The sequence below is a fragment of the Cygnus atratus genome, chromosome 14, assembly GCF_013377495.2.
Source record: "Cygnus atratus isolate AKBS03 ecotype Queensland, Australia chromosome 14, CAtr_DNAZoo_HiC_assembly, whole genome shotgun sequence".
Lineage (NCBI taxonomy): Eukaryota > Metazoa > Chordata > Aves > Anseriformes > Anatidae > Cygnus > Cygnus atratus.
In genome coordinates, this window is record NC_066375.1 from 6,295,557 (window position 1) to 6,321,095 (window position 25,539).

The 25,539-nt window shown below is 60.5% G+C and overlaps 2 protein-coding genes across 4 annotated transcripts; both read left to right on the forward strand.

Moving 5' to 3' along the window:
* Positions 1-45: 45 nt before the first annotated feature.
* On the forward strand, positions 46-5,264 carry GM2A (ganglioside GM2 activator). The gene is made up of 4 exons (XM_035559649.2): positions 46-375; positions 2,427-2,579; positions 3,270-3,452; positions 3,561-5,264. Exons 1-4 carry the CDS (start codon positions 256-258, stop codon positions 3,714-3,716), a joined length of 612 nt encoding a protein of 203 aa, XP_035415542.1. The 5' UTR covers positions 46-255; the 3' UTR covers positions 3,717-5,264.
* Positions 5,265-5,539: 275 nt separating this feature from the next.
* Positions 5,540-24,698, forward strand: LOC118254518 (proton-coupled amino acid transporter 1-like). 3 transcript variants are annotated; one of them, XM_050713618.1, is made up of 11 exons: positions 5,540-5,641; positions 8,721-8,868; positions 9,355-9,445; positions 9,760-9,848; positions 10,058-10,153; positions 10,742-10,826; positions 11,865-12,083; positions 12,289-12,387; positions 13,687-13,853; positions 18,147-18,316; positions 22,405-24,698. In XM_050713618.1, exons 2-11 carry the CDS (start codon positions 8,726-8,728, stop codon positions 22,668-22,670), a joined length of 1,425 nt encoding a protein of 474 aa, XP_050569575.1. In that variant the 5' UTR covers positions 5,540-5,641; positions 8,721-8,725; the 3' UTR covers positions 22,671-24,698. The 3 variants fall into 3 exon arrangements, with proteins under 3 accessions (XP_050569575.1, XP_035415694.1, XP_050569576.1); XM_035559801.2 differs by having other exon boundaries at positions 5,588-5,649; XM_050713619.1 differs by lacking the exon at positions 5,540-5,641 and adding an exon at positions 7,339-7,650.
* Positions 24,699-25,539: the final 841 nt, after the last annotated feature.

Genomic DNA, 25,539 nt, shown 5'->3' on the forward strand with positions numbered 1-25,539 from the left:
GGAGGATGGGAAAGTCTGTGAGCATGCACAAGCGGAGGGAGGGGAATCAGGAGATGGGCCGGGCGTGCAGCTAGCAGGGTGCAGCCCCGGCGCACAGCGCGTCCTGGTCCCCCGGCCTCCCCGCTGCCAGCCCAGGCCCAGCGAGCTCCAGCAAAGCTCCCCGCGTCCTCCGGCCAGCCTCGCCTCTCGCATCTCCCTCCCCGCCGCCCGTCCCCGATTTCGGAGCAGCTGCCTTGCTGCGGAGCCGCCGTGGCCATGCCGGCAGCGGGGCTGGTGCTGGCGCTCTGCGCCCTGCTGCAGCTGTGCCCGGCCGCCCTCGGCGGCTTGCGGCCGCAGCTCCTGGTGGAGAGGAGCGGCTCCAGGAGGCTGAGCAAGGTGAGAGACTCCCCAGCCTTCCTGCCCGCGCTCCCCTGGCTGCAGGGAAGGGGGCTCGGGGGGCTGGGGGGGGGGGCTTTGTGGGGGAGCTGAGGGCGGTGTGGTCGGCCGGGAGGGCTCTCACCACGCTGCGGGGTTTTGCAGGACAGCAAATGTGTTTTCTGCCCCTGCCCAACCGCCCCGGGCAATGCCCGGTGTCACCGAGCAGGGCTGGGGGCGAGGCGGGACCCCACGAACCCCACCGCAGCTTTGGGCACACGGCTGCAGACTGGAGGTCGGGATCCTCCCGTCTCTGAGCGGCCAGGAATTTCGGTTTGGACAAATCCCTTGGACAGGAGAAGCCCGGCGGCCTCCTTTCGGCCGGCCGGGTGCTCGGCGCAGCCTCGGCGTTATTCCTCCCCTCCGTGCGCTCTCCCACGCAGCGCCAGGCAGGTGGATCAACCCTTGCCGATTAAAACACAGAGAGAAGACACCCTGGCAGCTCTGGGGAACCTCCGCGTGACTTTCACGTGCTGTGGAAGGAAACCTTTTATTTTTTTCCAGTGAATCTGATGTTGCCTGGGGCGGGGGGGAGAGCAGGTCACGACGACCGGACAGGGCTCTGTGAAGGGGCAGGGGGCGCACAGCCGCACGCACCCACGCCCCAACGTCCCCCTTCCTCCTCACCTCTGGGCCCTCAGCCCCACGGGCACGGGGCCGCTGGGGCTCTGAGCTCTTGCAAAAGACCAGGACGTGTTGCCCGTGCCCTGGCTTGCCCTGCGCCCAGCTGGAGCTGCTCCCCGCGTGGGCAGCGCCGCCGCCGGGGCGGGCACCGGGGCGCGCAGCCGCCGCCGCTTGCAGGGCAGCTCCAGCCAAACCTGCTCGTGCTGCACGGCCCCGGCGTCCTCCCGCCTCAGATTTTGGGTTTTTTTTATCTGTGGTTGAAGCACCCCGCCTGCTCTGGCTGCTTCCACCTGCTCGCCCAGTCCCGGAGGCAGAGGCTGCCCAAGGGCTGATGGATGCGAGCCGGCGCATCCAGCGGGGCCAGGCTGCCACCACCGCTGGCGCCGAGGGATCGTTCTGCTCCACGCTGTGGTTTGGGAGCAAAGGGTGCTGCCAGCCCTCGGTGCTGGCTTTTCCAACTGCTGGGACATGGGGGAAACATCAGAGGGCTGAGCCTGGCCTTCCCCACGAGCCCAGGGTGCTGAGCAGGGCGAGGAGGAGCAGCGCCGGAGCATCGAGGTTTCCTGGCCACACTGCAGGCACGACCCCATTCCCCCCTCCCAAACCCCCAGCAAATGGTCCAGGACACACAAACAATGTCCCCCCATCCGTGTGACATCCCCTGCGTGTGCCTGGCATCCCCTGCACGTGGGTTTCCCTTATCCCACCGGGCCCAGCCTCTTGCCAGGCTCCTCCAGACGTTCCCCCAGCCCAGGTCCCCCAGCTGGCTCAGCGCCCGCCCCGCGAGGTGTCTGGAGGAGTGGAAAGGAGCACGGAGGCTGATGAGTCAGGCTCGTCTGCCTCTCCCGAGCACCAGGGACTGGGGAAATATTAAACCACGTTTGAAGTGCAAAGCGAGAGCCGATTTCCCAGGGCAAGGCCGGGAGCTGCCCCAGCCCGAGCACCGACTGTGCACCGAGCAGCTCCGGCCACCGCCAGCCCACACCACCAGCCCGCTTCCTCTCACCTTCCCTTTCACAACCCTTGCTCTGCGGTACTGAAACCGGCGTGAAAAATGTTTTTCACCTTGTTTGCACACCAGGTGTTCCAAGGCTGACCTGGCTGGTGTGGAGATGGCAGCCTGGGAACGCAGTTTGGGGGAAAATGCGCACGAAATGGGGTGTTGTAATTGCTTTCCGATGGGGAGATCCTGAAATGCCCTGGGACTCGTGGGGTTGGGAGTCTGAGAGAGGAGGGGGAGTAGGGGTTTGGCTTTTGAGGGGGGGCTGAAGGTCATTTTCTGCCTGTCTGTGGGCAGGTGTGGTGGGGGACCAGCCCTGGGGAAGCCCCCTGCAAACCCAGGGCAAGGCTGACCCGGGACCTGACTCTTCTCGCCCCCGGTGCCGCAGGTTGGAGGCTTCTCCTGGGAGAACTGCGGTGAGGGGAAGGATCCCGTCGTGCTCCAGAGCCTCTCTGTGGCGCCCGACCCCATCAGCATCCCGGGGAACCTGCGCATCAGCGCGGCCGTGAACGGGAACAAGGCCATGGCCTCCCCTCTGAAGGTGGGTGCTGGGACGAAGGCGGGCGGGGAGCCCCACGAAACCACCAGGAGCCAGAAAATGGCCAGAAATCAGATGCCGTTTGCGGGGATCGGGCACAGAGCGGTGCTGGGCTGAACGTCCCCAGCCGTGCCCCAGGTGGATGGGCAGCCTGGGATGCGTCTCATGTCCCGGGGATGTACCAACCGGGGAGAAAACAAAGCGCAAAGTGCCCTGGGCGTTTCCAGCCTTGCAGCACTTATTTCGCAGTGGCCAGACCCGGCTGCTCCATCCCGGGATGTGCCCCGGCCAGCCCGGCCGTGCTGCAGCACTTTTGGGGGACTTTGGGGGATGAGAGCAAACACGTCCATGATGGCTTTCTGCCCAAGGTCATCAGCAGCAGCACTGCGGTGCCTGCCGGGGGCCGGGCTGTGGGGCAAGGTGCCGTGTCCTCTCCCGGCCAGGTGCTTTGGGGCAGCGAGGAGGGGAAGCAGCGGGTGCACGCAGAGCTCGGAGGAAAGGGGTGAGGTTGAGCCTGGAGGAAGGGAAACTTGTGGGAGGAGAGGAACCGAAAGCAGAAGGAGGAAGGAGGGAGGAGGCCAAGGAGATGAGGGCCTGTGCTGGACCCGCAGACGTCCCGGAGGGTTTCTAGAGTGAGAGGTAGCTCTGGGTGCCCGTGCTGGTTGTACTGGTGCCATACACCTTTTCTTCCAGACGGTGCTGGTGGTGGAGAAGGCTCTGGGCGACCTCTGGATCCAGCTGCCCTGCATCGACCAGCTGGGCAGCTGCACCTACGATGACATCTGCACCATCCTCGACACCCTCATCCCGCCCGGCACCCCCTGCCCGGAGCCGCTGCTCACCTATGGCATCCCCTGCCACTGCCCCTTCAAAGCGGTACGGCCCGCGGGCGGGCGGCGAGGCTGCCACGGTGCCCCTGGGTGGTCTCAGGGGGGTGACGGGGGGCTCAGGGGGGTCCTGCTTACACATCTCCCCTCTCCGCAGGGCTCCTACTCCCTGCCAGCCAGCGACTTCGCCCTGCCCGACGTCGAGCTGCCCTCCTGGATGACCAACGGCAACTACCGCGTGCGGGCGGTCGTCAGCAGCAAAGGAGAGGAGCTCGCCTGCGTCAAGCTGGGCTTCTCCCTGCAGTCCCAGTGAGGGGCAGGGGAGGGCCGTCCCTCTTCTCCCTGCCACCTTTTTTCCTCATCTCATCCTGTCCAGTTGCATCTCATCCCATCCAACCTCATCCATCCCATCCCACCCCACCCCACCCCACCCCACATCCGTCCCTGCCTCTGCTGCCCTGTCTGCACCCCCCCCCCCCCACCGCCGTGTCCCTCCTTGTGGTCCCAAACTAACATTTGAAGCAGGAGGAGAGAAAAGCTTTGGGCGGGCTCAGGAGCTTTCCCCAGCCCTGTCCCCGCAGGGAGAGTGACACCGCTGCCAGGAGGAGGCACCCCCATACACCTGCCCCATTTCCCCCCTCTCATGCTAAACACAGAAGGTCCCCCGTGGCTGTCCCTCCGTCCCCAACCCCACCACCCATGTCCCCAGCCCAGAACAGGGTAGCTTTGGAGCCTACCCCCCAGCCTGATGCTGGAGCTTGGGGGTAGCTGTTTTTTACCTGCTTGCCCTTTTTTAAAACTTTTCTTAATCTCACCAGGGGAATTTTAGACAAAAAAAAAAAAACATTCCAGGGAAAAGCAATATTCCTTGAAGCAGCCCAAGGAAAGGAGGGAGCATGTGGGGAGTGCCGGGGGCAGGCTGGAGGGATGCAGGGTGAGCTGTGGTGGCTGTCCCCACCTCTGGCTGGAGCACAGATGGGGCCATTTCACAGAAGTGTCCCCAGAGCAGTTGCAGGAGGCCTGTCCCCAGCACGGCAGCTCAGGTGTGCCCTTGGTGCAGCCCCATCCTGGGCATGGGGCCAGCTCGGAGACACGAGGCCCCCATGAGGACACCTCCCCGTGCACCTGCCTGTGACAAAACAAGCACAAAAGGGGGGAGAGCCCCAAACCCCAGCCAGACGTTGCCTGCCACAAGGCACCAGGCGGCTCGTGCTGCTCCCAGCAGCCAGGGGAGGTGGCTGGTCGTGGGCCACGATTGCTCCCGATTGCTCCGGGTGGGACGTGGCTGTGACACGCAGCCTGGCCGAGGACAAGTCCTGGTCATCTCATTTTGCCCCTGGGACCGAGCCGAGGCAGGATGCTGCACCCAGCGTGGCGCTAACTGGGACTGCACCACCAAGACCAGCAGCCTGGTCATGTCTGGGGGCCCTTCAGCTGCAGCCTGGGGGTTGGTGGTGCAGATAGGGACTGGGCTGAGCGGGCAGCATCCGTCCTGCTGCAGCTACACTGCCCGTGAGCACTGCCTGACCCTGTTCTGACACCAGCCACGTCCCCGCAGCCCAGAGGTGCGGGTGACCCCCTCACCCCGATCTGTCCCCCCCTCGCTGGCGTTCCGTGGCTGCTGCCGGTCCCCCAAGCACTTTAACGCCCTGACCACGGTACGGCTGCCTTGGCAGAGCCTGCAGGAGGTGCTTCGCCATCCCGATGTGCTCCCACCTCCTCCCCGTGCCCTGACCTCGCCCCGCTGCAGGTGCCGCTGCGGATCGCTGTGCCCGCAGCCCCGCTAACCCCCCCACCCGCTCCCTGCTCGCGGCGCCCCCGCGCCGGGCGGGTGCCGGGCCCTTAATAAACGTTTGTAAGAGGACGCGGAGCTGCAGCCTGGTGGCGCTGGGGGGGCTCGGGGCGGGCTGGGAGCTGCTGCCCCCGCCGGGTCGCGATCGGCGCTGCGGGGCCGCCGCCACCGCACGGCCCCGGCTCCCGCCGCGTTTTCCCGCGGTGCCGCCGCCAGGGCGCGCCACCGCGCCAGGCCACGCCCACCGCCACGCCCCCTTCGCCGCCCCGTGGCCACGCCCCCTTGCCCGCACCTCGTGGCCACGCCCCTCGCCTTCACTGCCCTCCGTGCGCAGGCGCGGCGGCAGGCCGGCCGGGCGGCGCGGTCAGCTGAGCGGGCTGTCACGTGACTGCGCGGCCCAGGGAGCGCGCCCGGCCGGGGCCGCTGCGGCGGGGGGCGGCGGCGAGGTGCGGGGGTACGGGGGTATAGGGGGTGTACGGGGGGTGTGGGGTACATGGGGTACATAGGATATATGGGGTACAGGCGGTACATGGGGTATATGGGATGTGCGGTATATGGGATACATGGGGTATATGGGGTGGGGGGTGTGTGGGATACATGGGGTACATGGGGTGCGGGGTACATGGGATATATGAGGTATATGGGATGTGGGGTACATGGGCTGGGGGGTATATGGGATATATGGGGTATATGGGGTACAGGGGATACATGGAGTATATGAAATATATGGGGTGTGGGGTGTATGGGGTATATAGGGTATAGGGGGTACATGGGGTATATGAAATATATGGGGTGTGGGGTGTATGGGATATATGGGGTATATGAGGTATATGGGGTACAGGGGGTACATGGGGTATATGGGGTGTGGGGTACATGGGATATGTGAGGTATATGGGGTGTGGGGTATATGGGGTACAGGGGATACATGGGGTATATGAGGTATATGGGGTGTGGGGTGTATGGGATATATGGGGTACAGGGGGTATATGGGGTGTGTAGGGTACATGGGGTGTGGGGGGGCACCCTGCAGGGGCAGCTCTAGGGGACGGGGATGCTGGCAGCCTGTGGGGCGCTTGGGGGTGCGGTGCGGGGGCTGTATGGGGTGCATGGGGTGGGTGGGGTGCATGCGATGGGGTGCGGTGCACAGGGTGCACGAAGTGCGTGGGGTGCATGGGTTGCGATGCATGGGCTGTATGGGGTGCAGTGTGGGGGCTGTACGGGTTGTATGGGGTGCAGTGTGTGGGGCGCGTGCGGTGCGTGGGGCACGTTCAGAAGGGCATCACGGCGGTGGCAGCGCCCCGCTGAGTCCCACCGCGATGGGCTGCAGGCAGCAGCGTGCTAAAATCCGTGGCTGGGACGCGCCGAGTTCCCGTTCCGTCCCGTTTAGCGAAGGCTTTTCCCGGGGGCTGCGTGTCCTGCCCGGGGTGCGGGATGTCGGGGACAAGGGGCTGGCAGCGCCTCTGCCTCTGCTTCGTGAGCCGCAGCAGGGCCGCTCGTGTGCGTGGGGGGGAACGCACGCGTGAAGGTGGCTGGGGATTCGGGGTCGGGGTGGTGCCCAGCTCCGGGCTCCGCTCCCCGTAGCGGTGAGGGCCCCGCGTGCTGGGTTCGGCTGCCTCGGTGCCCGGCAGCAGCCCTGGCTGCTCGGCGGAGCCTCCGGCGTCCCTGCCCTGCGCGATGACGAATGGCTTCTGCAGCTCGCCCTGTGTAAACTACCGCCGCGGCTCTCCCAGCTCCCTGCCTGCCCGCTGGCTTCGTGAGCGGCTCAGCCGGCTCCGGGCACGGTTACGTGGCCGGGCTGCGAGCGGCGAGGCTGGGCGGGGGTGATTCCTGCGCTGCCCTCAGCCTGGGAGCGCGGCTGGCCCGGCTCTGCGGGCTGCTCTTGCACCACGCTGCCGTGGCTGCAGGAGGCGAAGCGGCGACGCTGCAGCCCGTTGAACCTCTCCGGAGCAGCGTGGCCGGCTGGGATGCGGAACAGACGTGGGGTCTGCGTTGAGCAAATGCCCTGGGTCCCCGCTTCTCCGCCGTCAGGGCTGCCTGCGGCTCCGGACCTCTTCCCTTGGCTCAGGGCCGGCTGCTCGCATGACCCGGGGGTGCGTGCGGAGCCTCCCCGCAGGAAGCGGAGCCCGGCTGCGGCGCCTCTGCCGCTTCCGCTCGGGGGTGGGACGGGGCAGGCAGGGCTCGTCCCGTCTGGGGACCCTGGGGTGGCCCTGGTGGCACCCAGCGGGAGCCCTGCAGAGGCACCGAGTCAGCGGGCTGCGGGGCAGGAGGCTGGCCCTGCTGCGGCACGTGCTCGCCCGTCGCTGTCACCTTTCGCCTGGGGACGAGCGGTGCCTGCGCATCCCCGGAGCATCCTCCTGAAGGGTCATCCAGGCAGGGGCTGCAGCGGAGCGGCCGCGGGAGGGGAAGGAAGAAGAAAAATCCTGCACGCGGCGGCAGAAACGGAGGCAGGAGGGAGGTCGGGAGGCCTCGGCAATGCTGGGCTGGGTGTGGGAGGTGGCAGGGAGCGGTGGCTCTGTGGGGACAGCGCTCGGTGTCTGCGTCTGGTGAGCTGGAGCGACGGCCAGCAGCTGTAGGGTTATTTCTTTTATGAGATTTTTGTCTTTCCCTGCCTTAAGGATGAGGTGGAGACTGTGCTCAGGTCTCTCCTGCAGCCCTGTCCTCCTCCCCTGCTGCTGCTCCCGTGGATTATCGCGGGTGGGAGCGGAGTCGGGTGGGTGGCGCGGTTCCCCGGTGGCGCTCGGTTTCCTTGCGGGCCTTTGCGCAAACACGGGAGGAGGTTTCAGCCGAAAGCGGGTGCTGCCCTGGGGCTCCCGCTGTCCTCTCCGAGCTCTGGGAGCTCGCCGCTGGCTTTTGCCCTTCCCTCGGACGTTCGCTGGTGTCTTAAGAGGAAGCGAGTGCTGGGTTGGGAGCGGGCTGTGCAAGGTCAGCAGCAGCTCCTTGGGGTGCGTGCAGGAGTTAAAGCAGCCCGTGGCTCGTCAGCTGAAGCCGAGGGGCAGGAGCTCTGTTCGTGGGGCTTGAAGGACTTTGTGGGGCCTGCAGGAGCTGGGTTTGGGCTGGAGTGAGCACGCTGGGCTGCACTGGGCAGCCCCTTGGTCCCGTGGGTGCGTCCATGGCTCCGAAACCTTTGGGGCGAGCGGTGTGCTGTCTGCATGGGGACTGTGCCCCAGCCTGGTGGAGCACAATCAAATTTTTGACTTGTGACTATCAAAAAATCTAAAAAAGCATGTTAGGAGACTTTTCTTTTCCTGGTGAGAGCAAGGGACACCCACGCGGGTGTGCCCGAAACGGGGACACCAGCCTGGAGGAAGAGCCGGGGGGGGGCAACGTGCCCTGGGTCCTTGACCTCGGGGCACGGCGGCTGGCTGATTGCTGGGGCCGGGCAGGCTGCCCTATAAAAGCCCTGCGGGAGCGCTGCCTCCGGCAGTAGCAGCCCGTCCCTCCCTGCCATGGCTGATGCCAAGGAGCCCGGGCCGGGGGCGGTGGAGCTGGGCTCCCCTCCTGCCCCTGACGCGGCTCCGTCCCCAGGGACCATGTCCACGCGGCGCCTGCGCAGCGAGGACTACAACGACTACAGCTCCACGGACGTCACGCCGGAGGGGAGCCCGCCCGGGGGCATCAACGGCTTCGCGCACCCCGAGTCCTACCAGCGCTTCGGGGAGACCAACGGCACCACGTGAGTGCCTCCTCCTGCCCTCCTGGGCTTTCTCCGGCACCCGGGGGTGGAGGGGAACAACCGGTGGCTCCGTGCTGCTGTGCCGGAGGGTGGCGGTGGGGCCGTGGTTTGGTGGATTTGGGGGATCCCTCGGGGTGGCGGGGGCTGCTGGGACTGAGCAGGCAGCTGCCCGGCGTGGTTTGGCTCCCCGGTGATGCTGGGCTCGCTGCCTGGGGGATTTCACGTGCTGGGTTTTGCCTGGAAGCTGGTTTTGCAGACGTCCACCCAAAAGCTGTTTGTAAACTAAAAGACTGAAGTCTTCACCTCCAGTCCTCCCCAGCTCCTTCCGTTCCAGTTGGGTTTGGTGGGTAGGGTCTGGGCCTTGTGCACGTTTGCCCCAGCTTCACGGAGCAGCATTTGGCCCCCAGACAGGCCCGAGGGCTGTGTCTGTGCGCTCTGGGTGCGTGCTTCTGCCCCGGCGTGATCTCGGCGTCTCCCATCCCTCAGGTGGTACCAGACCCTGATCCACCTCCTGAAGGGGAACATCGGCACGGGGCTGCTGGGGCTGCCTCTGGCTCTGAAGAATGCCGGCATCCTGGTAAGGCAGCAGCTCGCAGCCTGTACGGCCTCTGTGCCCTCTTGATGTGACGTCCGTGGGCCCCGGGTGCGCAGCATGCACGTAACGAGCCCCTCGGCCATCGGTCCGGTCCTGTGCTGTGGGGCCATGGAGTTTTTCCCTCTGCAAGGCTTCCCCTGGTGGCTCTGGCCGTGTCGAGATCAGGGGGTGCTCTGGTTCCTCCTGCCTGGGTTTCGCCTGGGCTCGGGTACCAGGTGCTGTCTGCACGTAAACCCCGTCCTGCGGCTCTGCCTTCGGCCGTCAGAGTGCAGCCTTCCCCCTCTCTTCCCCCGCAGCTGGGTCCTCTGAGCCTGCTGGTGATGGGCGTCGTGGCCGTGCACTGCATGAGCATCCTGGTGAAATGCGCCCATCACTTCTGCTACAGGTAAGGAACAGCTCCTGCGGCTCTCCCAGCCCTCCCACCAGCCCCTGCCAGTTTTCTGAAGCTTCCCAGTGGCAAGTTGCCCGTGACGAAGCCTCAGCCGGGCACCTTCTGGGGCTTCATTCACCAACTATTTCCCCGTTAATGCCACTGTTTGCCATGGGAGCCAGCAGATGGGGCTGATGCCTCTCCTCTCTCTCTGTGCCGGGCAGATTCCAGAAGCAGTTTGTGGACTACGGAGGTGCCGTGATGTACGGGCTGGAGTCCACCCCCAGCGCCTGGCTGCGGACACACGCCGTCTGGGGAAGGTACCTGACCCCCCGGGCAGGGCGCTCGGCTGCTGGGGTGGAGGAGCCGGCTGGTCCCGGGGCTGTGCTGGCAGACCGGGGCCAGGGACGCAAAATGGTATTGGGGTCACCAAATGGTGTTCGGTCACCTGCCCCCAGTGCTCGGTGTCCCCCCCGGAAGGTAACGCTGGGGATATTTGATTTAGCGCTGTCCCCAGTCGGGTGAGTCCCAAGGGATGTGGCCTTGCTTCAGCGTGGTACTGGTGGGCTGGGAGAAGTGGCTGCAGCGTGACGAAGGGGTAAATAACGCCCACAGCACGGCTGCCTCACCTCGGTAGTCACCGAAGGGACCTCCCGGCACTGGGGAGCATCTTCCTGGGGCTGGTCTGACCCCGTTGAGGGGCTGGGAGGGGGGGGACTGGAGAGCCTGAGGCCTGCGAAGTTAGAGGGAGATAGAATGCTTCTAAGCATCAAGGACAAGTGACCTACACGTCTCGGCCTCCGAGGAAAGGAGCATCGCTGCCATGTTCGAGGCGAGCCCCCAGGCAGGCCACATGCGCTCCTATTTCCAGGTTACATCTCTAACAAGTGGCCTTTTCTCTTTCCTAGGCGTGTGGTGGGGCTCTTCCTGATCCTCACTCAGCTGGGTTTCTGCTGCGTGTACTTCGTCTTCCTGGCGGACAACCTGAGGCAGGTGAGGCTTGCTCCTGCTCTGTCAGCAGGCGGGGAGAGGCCCCCCAACTTGGCTGGGTGGTGTGGAGGAGCCTGGGCTGTGCCTAGCTCCCGTGTCCCAGCCCTGTCCTTCACAAAAGGTCTGGTTTCTGGGGCTGCAGCTGCTCAGGAAGGTACGAGTCCTGTGTCCGGGTGTTTTGGAGGGCACCGTCTGCCTGAGGGTCCCTGTTTGCTCCCCATGAAGAGGTGTCGGAGCTGCCTGTGTTGGCCAGGAGAAGCTGAGGCCCGTTCCTGGGGAGGGAAGGCAGGAATGGGGTGAAAGAGGAGGAATTGTGCCTTCGGTGTCGTGCCCAGCTCGGCTAATTGGTTTATTGATACCCTGTGAGCGAGCAGTGTGTGATGGCCACCGGGACCTGGCATGAACCTCTCCACTCCCTTGCTCGGTCCGGTTTGCATTCCAGTTTTTTGCCTCATCCCACGGCTCTGGAGGTTAATTACATGGTGTAGCGAAGAGTTTCCTTCTGCCGGGCGTCGAGAGGAAAATAAACAGAAACCCTTAGCCTGCCTGGCTGCCGGGCTGTAAGAAGCTGGCAGCAGGTCCGTGCCTTGCGGATGCTGCTGAGCGCCGTTCCCCCTGCATGCTCCAATTCTGCTCTTGCAGTAGCAGTCTGGTCCCTACCACCGTGGCAGTGCCTGTTGTTAACCCTTCTCTGTTGGTTGCCTTGGGTTCATTTTTTGATTTTTTTCGGGTGGAGAGAGGGGAATGTTGCTCGTTTCTGTTTGTGGCGGGGAGCAGTGCGTTAGGCAGGGAGCGAGGGTGCAGGCGGTAGCTCAGGCACGGTGCCTCCGTGCTGGGCAGAGCTTTGGTTTGGAAAACTGCTTTGGAGCAACAGGGATCTGCTTCAAAACCACCTGAAGACCTGCATTGCTTTGATTTGAATTAATTAGCTGCCTCTGAAAATGAGCTGGGGTGGTCATCCCAGCCACCTGGGGTGGGCTGCCGAGATTTGCGGCCGTCATACCACGATGGGGTTCCCGGAGCATCCCTCTGCTTCCCCAGGTCGTGTCCGCTGCCAACGGCACCACCACCGACTGCCACTCGAACCGGACGGTGGCCCTGACCCCCACCATGGACTCCCGGCTCTACATGCTCTCCCTGCTGCCTTTTGTGGTGCTGCTGTCGTTCATCCAGAACCTCAAGGTCCTGTCCATCTTCTCCATGCTGGCCAACGTGGCCATGCTGGTCAGCCTTGTGGTCATCTACCAGTACATCGTCAGGGTACGTGCGCTGTTGCTGCGGTTCCCTGGGGTTTACGGGGTGGTGGGGTTGTGGTGGCGTGTGGTGAGGGTGGAGCGGGGCTGTGTGGCGCTGGTCCTGTGGGCATGGTGGTGTTGCCCTCTGCTCCGTGGGGCCGCGACGGGGAGCTGTGGGAACGGGCTGCATCCTCCCTGCCTCTCAGCTCGGCGTGGGCTTTTTTTTCCAGGACATTCCCGATCCCAGCAACCTGCCCCTGGTAGCAGCCTGGAAGACCTACCCTCTGTTTTTTGGCACGGCCATTTTTGCTTTTGAAGGCATCGGGGTGGTAAGTCTCGGCGTGTGGCAGCGGGGCTGCCTGCACGGGAGGCTCAGCCTGCGCTCGGGCTTGCTGCGGGACCCTCTCCGCGTTGCAGCTGTATTTGCAGCTGAGCTTCCCTGACAGCAGCCCGAGCTCTGGATGATGCCGTTCGCTCCAGGCTATCTCCTAGAGCTCCTGTCTCAGCCTTTGCTTCCACCTGAGGCTGGAGGAGCACAAGCTCCGAACCTCAGGAGGCTGGTTGCTGCTTTGAAGGGGGCTAGGCTGGGCTCTCCTGGGAGCTTCACTTAGCTCTGCTGGCTGACCTGTGCTGCAGGAGGCATCCTGGCTCTTGTTCCAGGCTGAATCCCGAAGCGGGGGGCCGAAAAGCATGGCATGGTAAAATGTCGTCCGCTCCTCCCCACCGTGCTGGGAGGCAGCGTGACTTCCCTTCAGCAGCCACACGGCACGAGCCTGCTGCGGAGCTGGATTTATGTGTGCCTCCCGTACGAGGTGCTGGAAATAGAGCAGCTGCGGAGAAGGCTGGGTGGGTGGAAGGCTTAATGGCTCGCTGAGATGCTGTGGGTTGTTTCCGGGAGCTCCCTTCAAAGGAGAAAAAAAATGTTTTCATCTCTTAATATAAGCTGGCTATGTAAACACGGGGCTGGAGCGTGCCAAATCCATTCCAGGAGTAGTATTTACAGAATGCTCTGCCCAGGACAGAGATCTCTTGCTGGCAGTGAGGCGCACGCTCTTTCTTCCTTGCACAGCTTGGAGGTGGGGAAGCAAATAAAAGCTATTCTGGTCTTGCCACTGTCTCTCCTTGAAATCACCACCACCCAAGGACAGCTATAAAAATGTTTGCTGAAATTCTTGAAGCAAGTACTGGTAAAGATGGGGCATTGTCCCTGCTCCTTTTTTCTCCTCTGTTTTTTTTTTTATTGTCCTACCTGTTTGAAACCTGTCCGTACAAACTTTCAGGGAGAGGAAGAAGTGTCACAGCCTTTCCAGTGTCTGCTGGGGAAAATAAGATAAGGGATCAGGACAGGCCCATCCCAGCGGGCATGGCTGTGCCGCTTTGGGGTGCGGGGTGGGCAGCATCGCCCTGAGGTGCTGGGCTCCCGTGGCGAGGCACACGGTCCCTTTGCTGGGGACTCACCATGCCAAGCCCAGAAGTCTCAAATTTGAGCAGAGGGTCACGTTTCCAGTGCAGCAGGTTTCCAGCTGGGGTCTCCAGGCTCGGTGCAGAGGTGCTGTGCTCAGCCGTGGGGCTGGGGGTGCAGAGGAATGGGGGAAAATTGCTGCTCCATCCTCCTCCTCCTCTCCCAGGTGCTGCCTCTGGAAAACAAGATGAAGAACCCCCGGCAGTTCCCGCTGATACTCTACGTGGGGATGACGATTGTCACCGTCCTGTACATCAGCCTGAGCGTGCTGGGGTACCTGCGCTTCGGGGCGAACATCCAGGCCAGCATCACGCTCAACCTGCCCAACTGCTGGTGAGTCCCCGCGGGGGGCCGGGGAGCAGCCATCCCAGCTGGGGATGGCACCCCTTGGGTCACCTCATCTGGGGGAGTTGGGGAGGGCCAAAACTGGCCAGAGAATCTAGTCGAGACGTTGAATACAGCCCCTGGGTGGCTGTACCAGGTGATCTGTGGAGAGCACCAAACCACTTCTCTTCCCCAAATGAAGCACGTGGGAAAACTAAACCCAAAGCTGGGAGCTCCCGGTGTGGGTGAGACGTGGTGGTTTTGCCCATGGGCTGTGTTTCCCTGTTTGCAGCCCCGGAGCTCGAACTCCCACTCCAAGCTCTGCACCCAAGCACCTCAAAGCCCATCACGAGCTGGGGCTTTGTACGCGGATGCTGTGGCCGTGAGGGTGCCCCTTCCCTTAGGGTCCGAATTCTGCAGCTCCTCCAACCTGCCTGTCCTGCAAAGCCTCTCGTATGGCTCTGGCAGCTCACACCAGCGCCAGCCACCGAGATGAGTTAGGAAATGGGGGGGTAAAGATGTGGGACTTGTGGGAACTGCACACAAGTGTCAGGGCAAACTCCTTTGCCTCACCTTCTCCGGTTCCTCGTGCTGGCTTTCACCTCCCTTGGCCACTAATGCCCCTGGGGGTAGGTGGTGCTCGGTGCAGCGGCTCCGTATCCATGCTGGAGGAGAAATACCAGCAGCTTCTCTTGCCTTTGTGAGGAGAAGCGTGGAGTCTCTTTGGCATGCAGATGTTGGGAATAAAGGCCTTTCCCAGCTTGCTCCGCTTGGGAATATTTGAGAAGGTCTTGCAAAACCCCATCTCTGTTATTTCTCACCACACGCTGCCCTGGGGCCTCTGCCTGGCAGGCAGGGAGGAGGCTGCAGAGAAGCTCGTGTCCTCCGTGTGCCGCAGAGGTGCCGCTTGCCCAAACGCATCTCTGTGTGTTGGTGCGGAGCTGGGGCTGAGGTTTGGTCTGGATGCCATGAGGCTTCTTGGAAAGCTGTCCTGTGGCAAAATGGTTTCTCGGGATGCTACCAGGCTGGTTAGGATGGCTGTGAAGTTTAAAAAGTTTCTCTTTGAAGTCTTCACTGGCTTTAAATCCGTCAAGAGACCGAAGTGAGAATTTAAACAGAAGTGCCTGTCCCCTTCCCCAGCCCTGTCCTCTGTTCGGTCAGCAGCTGCTCGGTGCTGTGCTCTGTGACTTGCTGCCTCCTCCCCACAGCCCGGGCAGATTTGGGCAGGACTCAGATTTTTGAGTCACTGCTCGATTTCCACATCCTGGCCTTCTAATGCTGCACAGGCGTGGGTCTGGGGCAAGCAAGATCCTATACCAAATGCGTGTTTCTAGGAGTATCTTTCTGTCAAAGTGGTTTTCTTGGGGGGGAGGCACGTAGGGAGAGCAGAAGAAGGGAAGCAGGGCACAGGGAAGCCCTGGAACATGGCAGGGCTGCCCCTGGGGAAGGAGTGCTGCGGTCTGTTGTGACTCAGAGCATGAAACACTTCAGTCATCGTGCCCGTTTCTTCCTGGCAAAACATTTGATGGAGGCTGTAAACACTGAACTTGGAAATGCGTTATCTGTCTTGTTAAAATAAGGGCTGGGAAACTCAGGCTAAAGCCTTGAACGCTGTTTTCACCTGCATGCCTTACCCCATGGGTGATGGTTGAAGGCCTGCTCTTGACATGGGTGTTCTGCCAGTTCTGCTTTGCCAGCGGGTTTTCTCCCCAGCAGTAAAAAGGCGCCGGGCTGCAGCAGCTGGTCAGAAGGGCTGCGAGTGAGAAATCACGGGGCTTGCCTGCAGCGTGGGAGACAGGGCAGGGATCGTGGAGGAGATGCTGCAGCCTTGCTCCCCTGTAGCCGCCGCCTGGAGGTCTCTAGGAACACGTTTGCTGAGCCTGTTGGCAGTCGTTGAGATAGGGGATGACTAAGGACTTTTCCAGCCTCGTTTCTCTACGACCGCAGCTTCCTCGAGCGAGGAGTGTGTCGGTTCCCGGTGCCCAGGTCTAACCACAGCCTCCCTGAAACACTGTGCTGCTCTGCAGAAATCCTTCCTCGCAGCCTAGCAAGGTTGCCTCACCCCACCATCTGAAAAGGGAAGAAGCCCTGCAGCCAGGGGGGGGATGCTCGGTTGCGTACGGCCGGTTGGAGGTGTGTAATGGCAGAGCTTACTGTCAGAGGAGGGTTTCCCATTTCTTGCTGAAATATCTCAGGGCACAGCTTGTCAGGATGACCTGGTGTGGCTCTCCTGGGCAAGCAGGTGGCTCTCCAGGTGGAGAAGCAGTGCCTCTCCAGAGCCCACTTGCACCTGAGTTTTCTGTGGGTCAAGGCTAGCCCTAGAGCTCTTCCTCTTCTTGGTATTTAAGCTGCCCTTTGAGCTTGGTGTCCTGGCTCCTGACCTGTGCAGGATCAGGACCCAGCCTTACTTGGTGCCTTTTTTTAATAACATCTCTTAAAAATGGATTGCCTTAGAGCGCTTTATTGCTTTACAACGTTCACTTCTTGAGAACGCAGCTATGGGATGTGCAGAGTGTGGGATGCGTGGCTCAAGGCTACCGTGCACTCAAGTCGTGCGTGGTGCATGCTTGGCCGAGTGGGTGCCCTCTGCACTCTTCTGATAGCTTCGCTTTGTTTGCCTATAGAATCGCAGGATAATTTGGTTTGTGGAGGGTATCGTGAGGTCAGTGGGTCCAACCACCTGCTCAAAGCACAGTCAACGTAAATTTTGAATGTCAGTAGGGATGGAGAGTCCCCACCTCTCTGGGGCCATGTTCTGGTGCTGAGCCACCCCGTTGGGCTGCAGCTCTGTCCTGCTGCCTCTGGTACCTCTGCTGTGCAGCTCAGAAGAGCCTGGCTTTGCCTTTTCCATGCTCTCCCATTAGGTAGCTGAAGGCAGTAATAATATCCTCCTTAACCTTCTCTTCGTGCTGAACGAACACAGGTCTCAGCCTCTCCTTACACATCGTGTGCTCCAGCCCCAGCTACCTCAGTAGCCTCCCCTCAGCTTGTTCTGGTAGCTTCATGTCTGTCTTGTCCTGGGGGACTGGACACAGTGCTCCAGCTGCAGCTTTACAAGCCCCGATTCCTGCTTGGTCAGCATGTCTTGACTCAGGGAACAGGTAGGGCTGTAGGTGATGTAACCAGATATCGCTCCTCTTTTACAGAGCCTTGTTCTGGCTGCCGGGAAGCTCAGGGCAGAGACGGGAGGGAGGTGGCTCTTTGGCTCTCCTGCAGCCACGCTTGCCCCCTGCTGCATTATGCAGCATTATGAAAACAGCTGCTCCGTAGTTCTGTGGAGGAGATTGAGCTGCAGGTGGAAGTGGTGATGTGTGCATTGCATTTGCTTTGTAAGCCCAGACTTATGCTGGCAGTGCAGTCCTCTCCCTCTACTCAGCAGTAACTGAAATCAGTGAAATATTCATGGCTGGAGCTGATAAGCCTCTCAGAAGGTGTTCTTTATCTCCCGTCTTAAGGCAGAGAATAAATTCCCCCTGGCTGTAAACAGGGAAAAGAGCTTTTTCCCTTTCTTCAGCTCAGAAGCAGGATTTCGCTAGTGAAGTTCAAGGGGGCCATCGCCTCTGGGGATGGGTGATAGAAGGAACTTCATTCTGGGTCACCGACCGAGAGTCGGGGTTGCAGTCTGCAGGCAGTATCAGTGCTATCTGCCATGTCTCCGGTGAGGACTGTTTCCTAACACTTGAGTATCTGTGTTAGGAAATGCTTGTCCATGCCTGGCAATCAGGAAGAAGGCCACCCTGTGGCACTGCAGACCTTGCAGTGTCATCCTGGTCAAGTGGAGAGCGCAGCACGGAGCCTGTATCTCTCCGTTAAATGGTGACATACCTGGAAGATGTGTTACATGGTGTGGTCAGTGGCAGTGCTGCACACAGGAGCATCTACAAAAGTAGATGGGTGCCTTGACGTGTCAAGGGGCAAGTTAGGCTCCTATCCCGTGGGCAGAGACATGTTGGCCATCCCTGTGCCTTTTTTTTTATTTTTTGAAGTGGCCCTTCACATCTGTGCCCAGGACATTTCTCAAGGGGAAGCAACGCTTGAGGCTGCTGGCCTGCTGTTTCCTTACGCAAAGCCAGGGCTGAAACCCCTAATTAGGTATGGGCTTGGAGGTTCTGCTATCTCTGGCACAAGAAGTGTCTCCGTGAAATGAATGCATCACCCTTAACTTGTTGGGAGGGTGTTTAGAGGAAGAGACAGCTAGGACACAACTCCTTGGCAGAGTGCTCCTGCTCTGCTTTTTGCTGTTGATTCCACGGGGGTTGGAACAAGAGCGAATCTCACTGGTCCCCTCCTTCTCGTTTGCAGGTTATACCAAGCTGTCAAGCTGCTCTTCTCCTTTGGGATTTTCTTCACGTACGCTGTGCAGTTCTACGTGCCCGCTGAGATCATCATCCCTCCCCTCGTCGCCCGGGTGTCAGAGCGCTGGGGCTGGGTGGTCAACCTACTCCTCAGGGTGGCCCTGGTTAGCGTGACCTGTGAGTAGAAAGCAGCCTGTCTGAGAGCCTTCGTCCCTCTGTGTGGGAGCGGTCTTCTCTGCAGAGGGGTGGCGAATGTCCAAATTAATTTAGAGGAGCTATATAGTCCCATTGAGCTTTATATGACACGTCCCAGCAGCTGGTCTGGTGTGTGGGCAGCCCAGACCGGAGCCTGCTGGACCTTTGGAAGGGTGTGGAGCTGGCAGGAGACTTACCAAGCCCCACGTGCTGGCTGAACCAGCACAGCTTGGAAGTGCCTTCTGCTCCTCTAGCTTTGAGTTGAGATCTTGGAAGGGTTTTCCTGGTGTTCTGGCCAGATCTAGAGAGGTCATTCCTTCTGGGATGCCTCTTTGAATCTTCTAGCTTCTCTGGGGCCTGTAGGCTTCTCCCTGCAGAATGATGCACAGCTTTTGGGGCAGTGCCAGTGCACAGTCTGACATTGCTTGTTGATCTGCCACAGTTGTGGGAGGGCAGTGTTTGGACCTGGCTGGTTTGGAAACCCTGGAGATGGCTTTTAAGATCTGTAAGTTTTCAGAGATGTTTCAGCCTCCTGGAGGGCTGTAATGTGCCCCGATTCTGAGTCTGCAGCGCTGAGGTGCAGCCCAATGCTTTCTGCAGAAGTCATTGTGTGCAGCTGCCCCTATGCTTTTAAAGTTCAGCTGAATACATGATTTTAGCAGGTTGGGAAGGAGGTTTGACCTATCTGCCTTCTTAAGGGAGAAAATATGAGCTGGGAACGATAGGTGTGTGGAAACTTAAGGGGCACTAGGTCACTGAAGTACAGGATTATCTGATTTTTGGCTGGCTTTGATTCCTGCAGGCTAAATGCTTGCTGTTCTCAGCACAGTTGAGATGCTTGACTGAGCTTCCAGGCGTCATCCACCAAAAAAAGAGCATTTCTGTACAGCGTGATGCTGCTGATGCACCGGAGTTAAGCACCGGAGACCTGGCCCCGCGTTCCAGTGGCTCCAGTTTGGACTTGAGCAGGGCGTGGTGCTAACTGGGGGGTGGGGGAGCTGCCTGAGAGCAGGGTGCTGCTGCTTTCTGAGATCTTAGAGTCATAGAATATCCCAAGTTGGAAGGGACCCACAAGGATCACTGAGTCCAACTCCTGGATCCACACGGGACCACCCCAAAATCAGACCGTGTGTCTGAGAGTGGTGTTCAAACACTCCTTGAACGCCGGCAGACTCAGGGCTGTGACCACGTCCCTGGGGAGCCTGTCCCAGTGCCCGACCACCCTCTGGGTGCAGAACCTTTCCCTACCACCCAGCCTGACCCTCCCCTGTCCCAGCTCCATGCCGTTCCCTCGGGTCCTGTCGCTGTCCCCAGAGAGCGGAGCTCAGCGCCTGCCCCTCCGCTCCCCTCGTGAGGGAGCTGCAGGCCGCCATGAGGCCTCCCCTCGGCCTGCTCTGCTCTGGGCTGAACAAACCAAGCAACTTCAGTGCCTCCTCACACATCTTCCCCTCCAGACCCTTCCCCATGTTTGTAGCCCTCCTTTGGATGCTCTCTAATAGCTTTCTGTCCTTTTAATACTGTGGTGCCCAAAGCAGCACGCAGTGCTGGAGGTGAGGCCGCAGCAGGCCGAGCAGGGTGGGACAACCCCTTCCCTTGACCCACCAGCAGGGCCCTGCCTGATGCACCCAGGGTACAGCTGGCCCTTTGGGCTGCCAGGGCACACTGCTGACTCGTATCCAACTTGCCATCAACCAAAACCCCCAGATTCTCCAGCCTCTTGTCCCCCAGTCTCCGTACAGCCAGGGTTGCCCCAGGCCGAGCCATGCTGGTGGCGGCCGGAGCTGGGTTGGGGCACAGAAAGCAGCAGGGCTGTGCTGGGCGAGGGGCAGGCGCCTCCCCCGGTCCCTTAATTGCTCAAAGCTCATTTTGAGAAGAGCCACCTTTGATCTTTTTGCCTTTCATTTCCTCAAGAAAGGGAGGAGGAAAACCTCTTCATGTCCAGCTGGAGAGCAAGAGCGGGGGCTATTTATTCTGCCATCTCCTCCCCTTGCATGGGAAGAGCTGCAGCCAGCACAAAGTGGGGCCAAAGTGCCTGCAGCGAGCATTTGATCTCGTGTACTATCCCTCCAGCGTGGTGAGGGATGAAATCCCGCTGTGCTCCAGCTCCCCAGCGCTGGTGGTCGAGCTCGGGGCCGCCTGCGGGTGTTGGGGTGTGCCTGGCCAGGGGAGCGGAGGGTTCAGCGGGTTTAGGCAACAGCAGCAGTAGTGCCCCCCCATTTGGGGTGGGGAGGCAGCTGGGCGTTGGTAGAGGGATGCTGGTTGCTTTGTACCTCCTCCCCTTATCTTTCCCCATAAGAAATCGCTGTGGCTGTTGGCGAGGATAAAAGCAATTAGGGGGGCTGCATAAATATTCATCATGTGAGCGTGTGGCCGCAGAACAAGCCCGCATCATGGCTTTTGGCTTCCAAAGAGAGGATGCAATTTGGTGTATGGGTGTCTTTCAAGCTTCAACTTCAAAACCAGCACACTTAAAAACCCTTTGAATTAATATCTGTGGAAAGCGTGACCGTTGCCCCTGGAGGCTGAGGGCTGCAGCTGGTACTTCAGCTCTGCCTGTTGTGGAGGTGCATTAATCGTGTTTGCTTTGAGCCCAGAGAGTGGGGTGGGGTGGGCTGAGGATGCTGTTAGCGGCCGGCTGCTGGAGCAGGGATGTTCCTGGTGGCAGGGACCCTCCTGTCCTGCATCCCCTTGGAGCTCTGTCCATCCAGCTCACCCCTGAATTCACTCCGCTTGGGGCAGCTCGGAAGGGCCCAATGCAGTGCGACCACAAATCCACCATCTAGGCTCTTGGAGAGCATTTTGGGGCAAACCCGAAAGGTTCGAAATGCCCAGCAGAGGGCATTGCCCAGACATTCCCTTATTTCTGCCTCAGGTCTTGGTGGTGCTGGCATCGAGCTGTTGTGTGCGGAAGCACTGCTGTGCCTGGCACAGGGCTGGAGGAGCTGGGTTTCCCTGGACCTGGGTGCGCTGGTGGGAGCTGCCACTTGCCTGCTGACCCCCCTGAAAATGCAGCATGCCCCAGTGATTCTGTTAGAGACCTGTTGGCTGCTTTGTTTCCATGTCTGGGGTGTGAGGAGCCCTGATACAACTCATCTCCCCTGCGGCTGTAGCTGCCACAGGTCTAGGGTCTCCTTAGTCTAAGCAATAAATCAACCTATTTCTTTTTGTCATTCTGATTAAGTGCTGAAGCCTGCTTTTCTTGCAGAGGATGCTCTTCTGTCATGCAAAGCTCTGGCTGCCTTTTCCTGAGGACTTGGTTTGACCAGAAAGCAGTAGCAATGCGCTCAAGTACAGAGCTTGCCCACAGGCATTGCTCCCAGCTGCAGAATGGGACCTTGCCCACCCTTTATTTTATATGCTCTACCCAAAGCCTACTGCTGCGGTACCCGGGTGCTCTGCCAAGTCCTTCTGCAGTTTTTCCAGTGAGGCAGGCTGCGAATGCCGTTGGTGGCTCTGGTTTTGTGGGCCATGGCACCAGGAGGAGCCTGGAGCTGCTGTGGTGGTGGTGGTTGGAAGGAGAAGGCACCGTCCCCATTCCTCCACCTGCCCTGAGCACGAGGAGAGGGAGCACGAACGTGCGGGGGTTTGCAGCCGCTAATTGGAAGCTGGAAGAAGTCTCCCAGGAGGATTTTCCTTGGCTGCAGTTTTTATGGGACAAATGTTGCCCCTCCAGGCTGTGCTGTAGGTGCTCCGGGGGTGGAGAGGTTCTACACGCTTGCAAACCACACGGATTTATTCAGGGGTGGGGGGATGTGGCTTTTTCCTGCCGCCTTCTGCTTTAGTGGGTTTTCTGAGGCTTTACAGCTCCCCAGGTGCGAGGCAGAGACCTGGGAGGTGCGGGGGAGCGAGTGCTGGCTCTCCTGATGGGGCTGGGGATTCTTCTGCAAGCAGCATCCATTTGCTGGGGTATCTCTTCAAAGTTCAGTGTGTGAGAAGGGCAGAGGTATCATGCAGGTAACAGCATCCCTGCAACGGCTTTGCTTGCTTTGATTGGGGTAAAAGGGGGGTGGTTTGGAGCCGGCCGTGCTCCCTTCACACCTCGCTAACCGTCCTGTCTGCTGCTTCCCCAGGCGTGCTGGCCATCCTCATCCCGCGCCTGGACCTTGTCATCTCGCTGGTGGGCTCCGTCAGCAGCAGCGCCCTGGCTCTCATCTTCCCCCCGCTGCTGGAGATCGCCACGTACTACGTGGAGGGCATGCACCCCCTGGTCATCGCCAAGGACGTGGCCATCAGCCTCATCGGCTTCGTGGGCTTCGTGGTGGGGACGTACGAGGCGCTGGTGGAGCTGGCTACGCCCGCTGCCGTTATCAATGCCACCAGCGTCTTGGTGCAGTGACGGTCCCCCTGGCCCCTCTGAGTGCTCTGCTGGGGGCACGAGGGCCAGGTGCTGCTGGGGATGCTCTCCCTTCTCTCCTGCAAATCCCGGTGGGTTTGGGACGGGCCTATCTGGCTGGGGAGGAGGGATCTGGCCCTGGCTGGGGCAGTGCCTGCCTCAGGGGCAGGTGACACAGCAAAGCAAGCCCCCTCGGCACTCCTGTAAATAGGCATTTTGGGAGGGGGAGGAATCCTGGGCATGTAGATTTTATTTTTATTTTTTTAAATCCCAACCTTTCCGTATTTCCCCCATCCTTTCAGTCAGGGTGGGGAACAGGGACTGCTCTTCTCCGTGCCAGTTTTCTTTTTCTCCCTTTTCCCACCCCTCAGCACTTTATTTTGTGGCAACAGAGAGACCTCAGCTCAGGTTGGAGAGCGTGGAGCTGCCTCCTTGCCCCGGCCCCGTGGGGGTGGAGAGCAGCATCTGAGGTGTGGAGCATCCCAGGGCCAGTGTGGGAGCCCCCAGCTCTCCCACGATGGCACCCTTGGGTGCGAGCGTCGCCGGTGGGCACAGGCTCCTGCTGTGCCCCCGCTCTGTTTCCAGCCCTCTCTGGCACCGAACAGAGAGGGCTGGCATGGGGCATGGAAGGGTTTTGTTCTGTTTCCTAGCGCACATGTCCCATGCACGGTTTTTCGGAAGCATTAGGATTTCAGGTGTGCGGAGCCCTCTCTGCACTGCCAAGCTCTGCCAGGGGGCCGCGGTGTCCCTGGGGCTCCGCGTGCTGCCCGCGCCGCAGAAACCCAGCGCCTTGTTTACAGTGCCCGAGCTGGCCCCGGTGCGCTCCGGCTGCCTCCGCAGTCCCTCACTGAATGTCAAATCCCAAAAAAAGAAAAACAGCGTGGGTTTTTCCCCCCTCTTCCCTCCTGGTCCTACTCCCTCCCTGGTGGCATCCTCTGCTGCAGCTCCCGTGCCCTGGAGGAGGCGGCTCGCTGGTGCTTCTCCCTCTGCTCCTCTTGCTGCTTGCGTTGTGGCCGGTGCACGGGCTGCACCTGGCTCTGTCCAGCCACGCTGCTGCTTTCCTTCCTCTCGGGGGGGCCCAGCCTCTTCCCTGGAGCGTTTCCTTGCCTTTCTGCTGCTTTTTATTTTTTTGGGGGTCGGGGGGGGGTGGTGCAGATGAGAGCAAATGCATTCTCCATTGGATGTCTCTTCCTAGTGGTGCAAAGTGATGTTGGCTGAGCTGTCCCTCTGGGGTCCCTTGTCTGGGCTCGACTCCTCCCTGCTGACAGCATCTCCCAGAGGCTGGGAGCCTTCAGCACCGTGTGCCCTGCAACCACCTCCCCGGGGCTGGGAGAAGGCAGGAGGAGAAATGCATTGCCAGCAGGCTGTGTTTGTTCATCCTCCATGGATGGTGAGCAGGACATGGGGTTACTTCTGGCATTTGAGCCGCTTCCAGGAGGGGGAGGCTGTGCAGAGCAGCGTGTGTGCAGCTTGCAGGAGCTCCAGGGCACCCCGCAGGTGGGAAAAGTGCAATATCCGTGTCCTTTGCTGTGTAGTGACCCCAGCTCTGCCTCTTCCCGGGCTGGTACCAGCGCTGGTGCTGTGCAGGGAGGGTTGGGCAGGGCTCGGCCATGAGGCTAGTGCACCTGGGTTGGGTTCGGGTGCAGAAGTGTCACCCTCCCTGGCAGGGGACATCTGCTACGTGCCCCCAGGGCACTGGGGGTACTTCAGCAGCATTAACCGTTGTTTGGTGATTTTTTTTTTTTTTTGGTGTTTTATTGGGCTGAGGCACAGTGGGGGGTGAGCAGGGGTGGTGGGACACTGGGAGGACCTGGCAGGGGCCAGGTGGACACAAAAACTTGACACTTGTGTGTTGTAGGCTGCTCTGTAACCGGGGGAATCGTGTAAATATGGAAGTGATTCACGTACGTGTCGCGTGCCTATGGATATTGTCAGTGCGGGTGGCTGCCCAGTGGAGGAACTGGTGCGGCACCTGAATCATGTATCTCACTTTAATCAATAAATTGGATTTATTTTTTACGTGAAAAAAGCGATGGGAGGGGGTTTCTCTCGCCTGTGCGGGCGAGCAGGAGGTGTGGGAGAATGCGAGGGGACTCTCATCTGGGCTGCACGGGGTAGGTGTGGGGCAGCGGTGTGCCAGGAGCACCAGGGACTTGCTGGAGCTTTTGGGATCCATTTCTCTCTGCAAGTACCACCCAAGCACAAGGCTGAGGGTGCCAGTGTGCAAAAGAAGCTGGGATATCCTAGTTATAAGGGAATGAGTTACCATATGAACTCATCATAGTAAAAAAAAAAAAAAATCTTTTAATACTTTCCAAAAAAAATCGATGAAACAAAAATTACATCAAACAACCAACTGAAGAAAACCTTTCACAAGAAACAACACATTCCCGAGCACAGGGACGTACGGCAAGCCCTCAGTCAGTGCCCGTCCCGCGTTGGGGACACCGCGGGTGCAGTTCATGGCACAGGGGCTGGCCCTGCAGTCTTCTGGGGACACACCAGCCCCAGGGGTGGCAGGGCTGGGTACTGCTGCAGCCAGCTGGGGCCCACCAGAGCTGCGGGGATGTCTCTGTGCCTGCAGCCTCAGGGCAGGCTCCCTGGTTCCCAGCACATCCCAGCTGGGAAGGGTCCGCTGGCTGCTTTTGGTCCGCTCCCTGTGCCGTGTGCCTTGTTGCTTGTTTTTTTTTTTTTTTTTTTTTTCCCCTGTAGAAATGGACGTTTTTTTTCTTGGACAACTTTTTGCCAAGTGAGGACGTGCTGGCGGGCCTGGCTGCACCCCCTCATCTCTCAGCCAGCCTCGGGCTCATGGGGAGCAGACACAGAAGAGGGTTTGCACCAACCGAACCATCCCACCGGGCAAACCATCGCC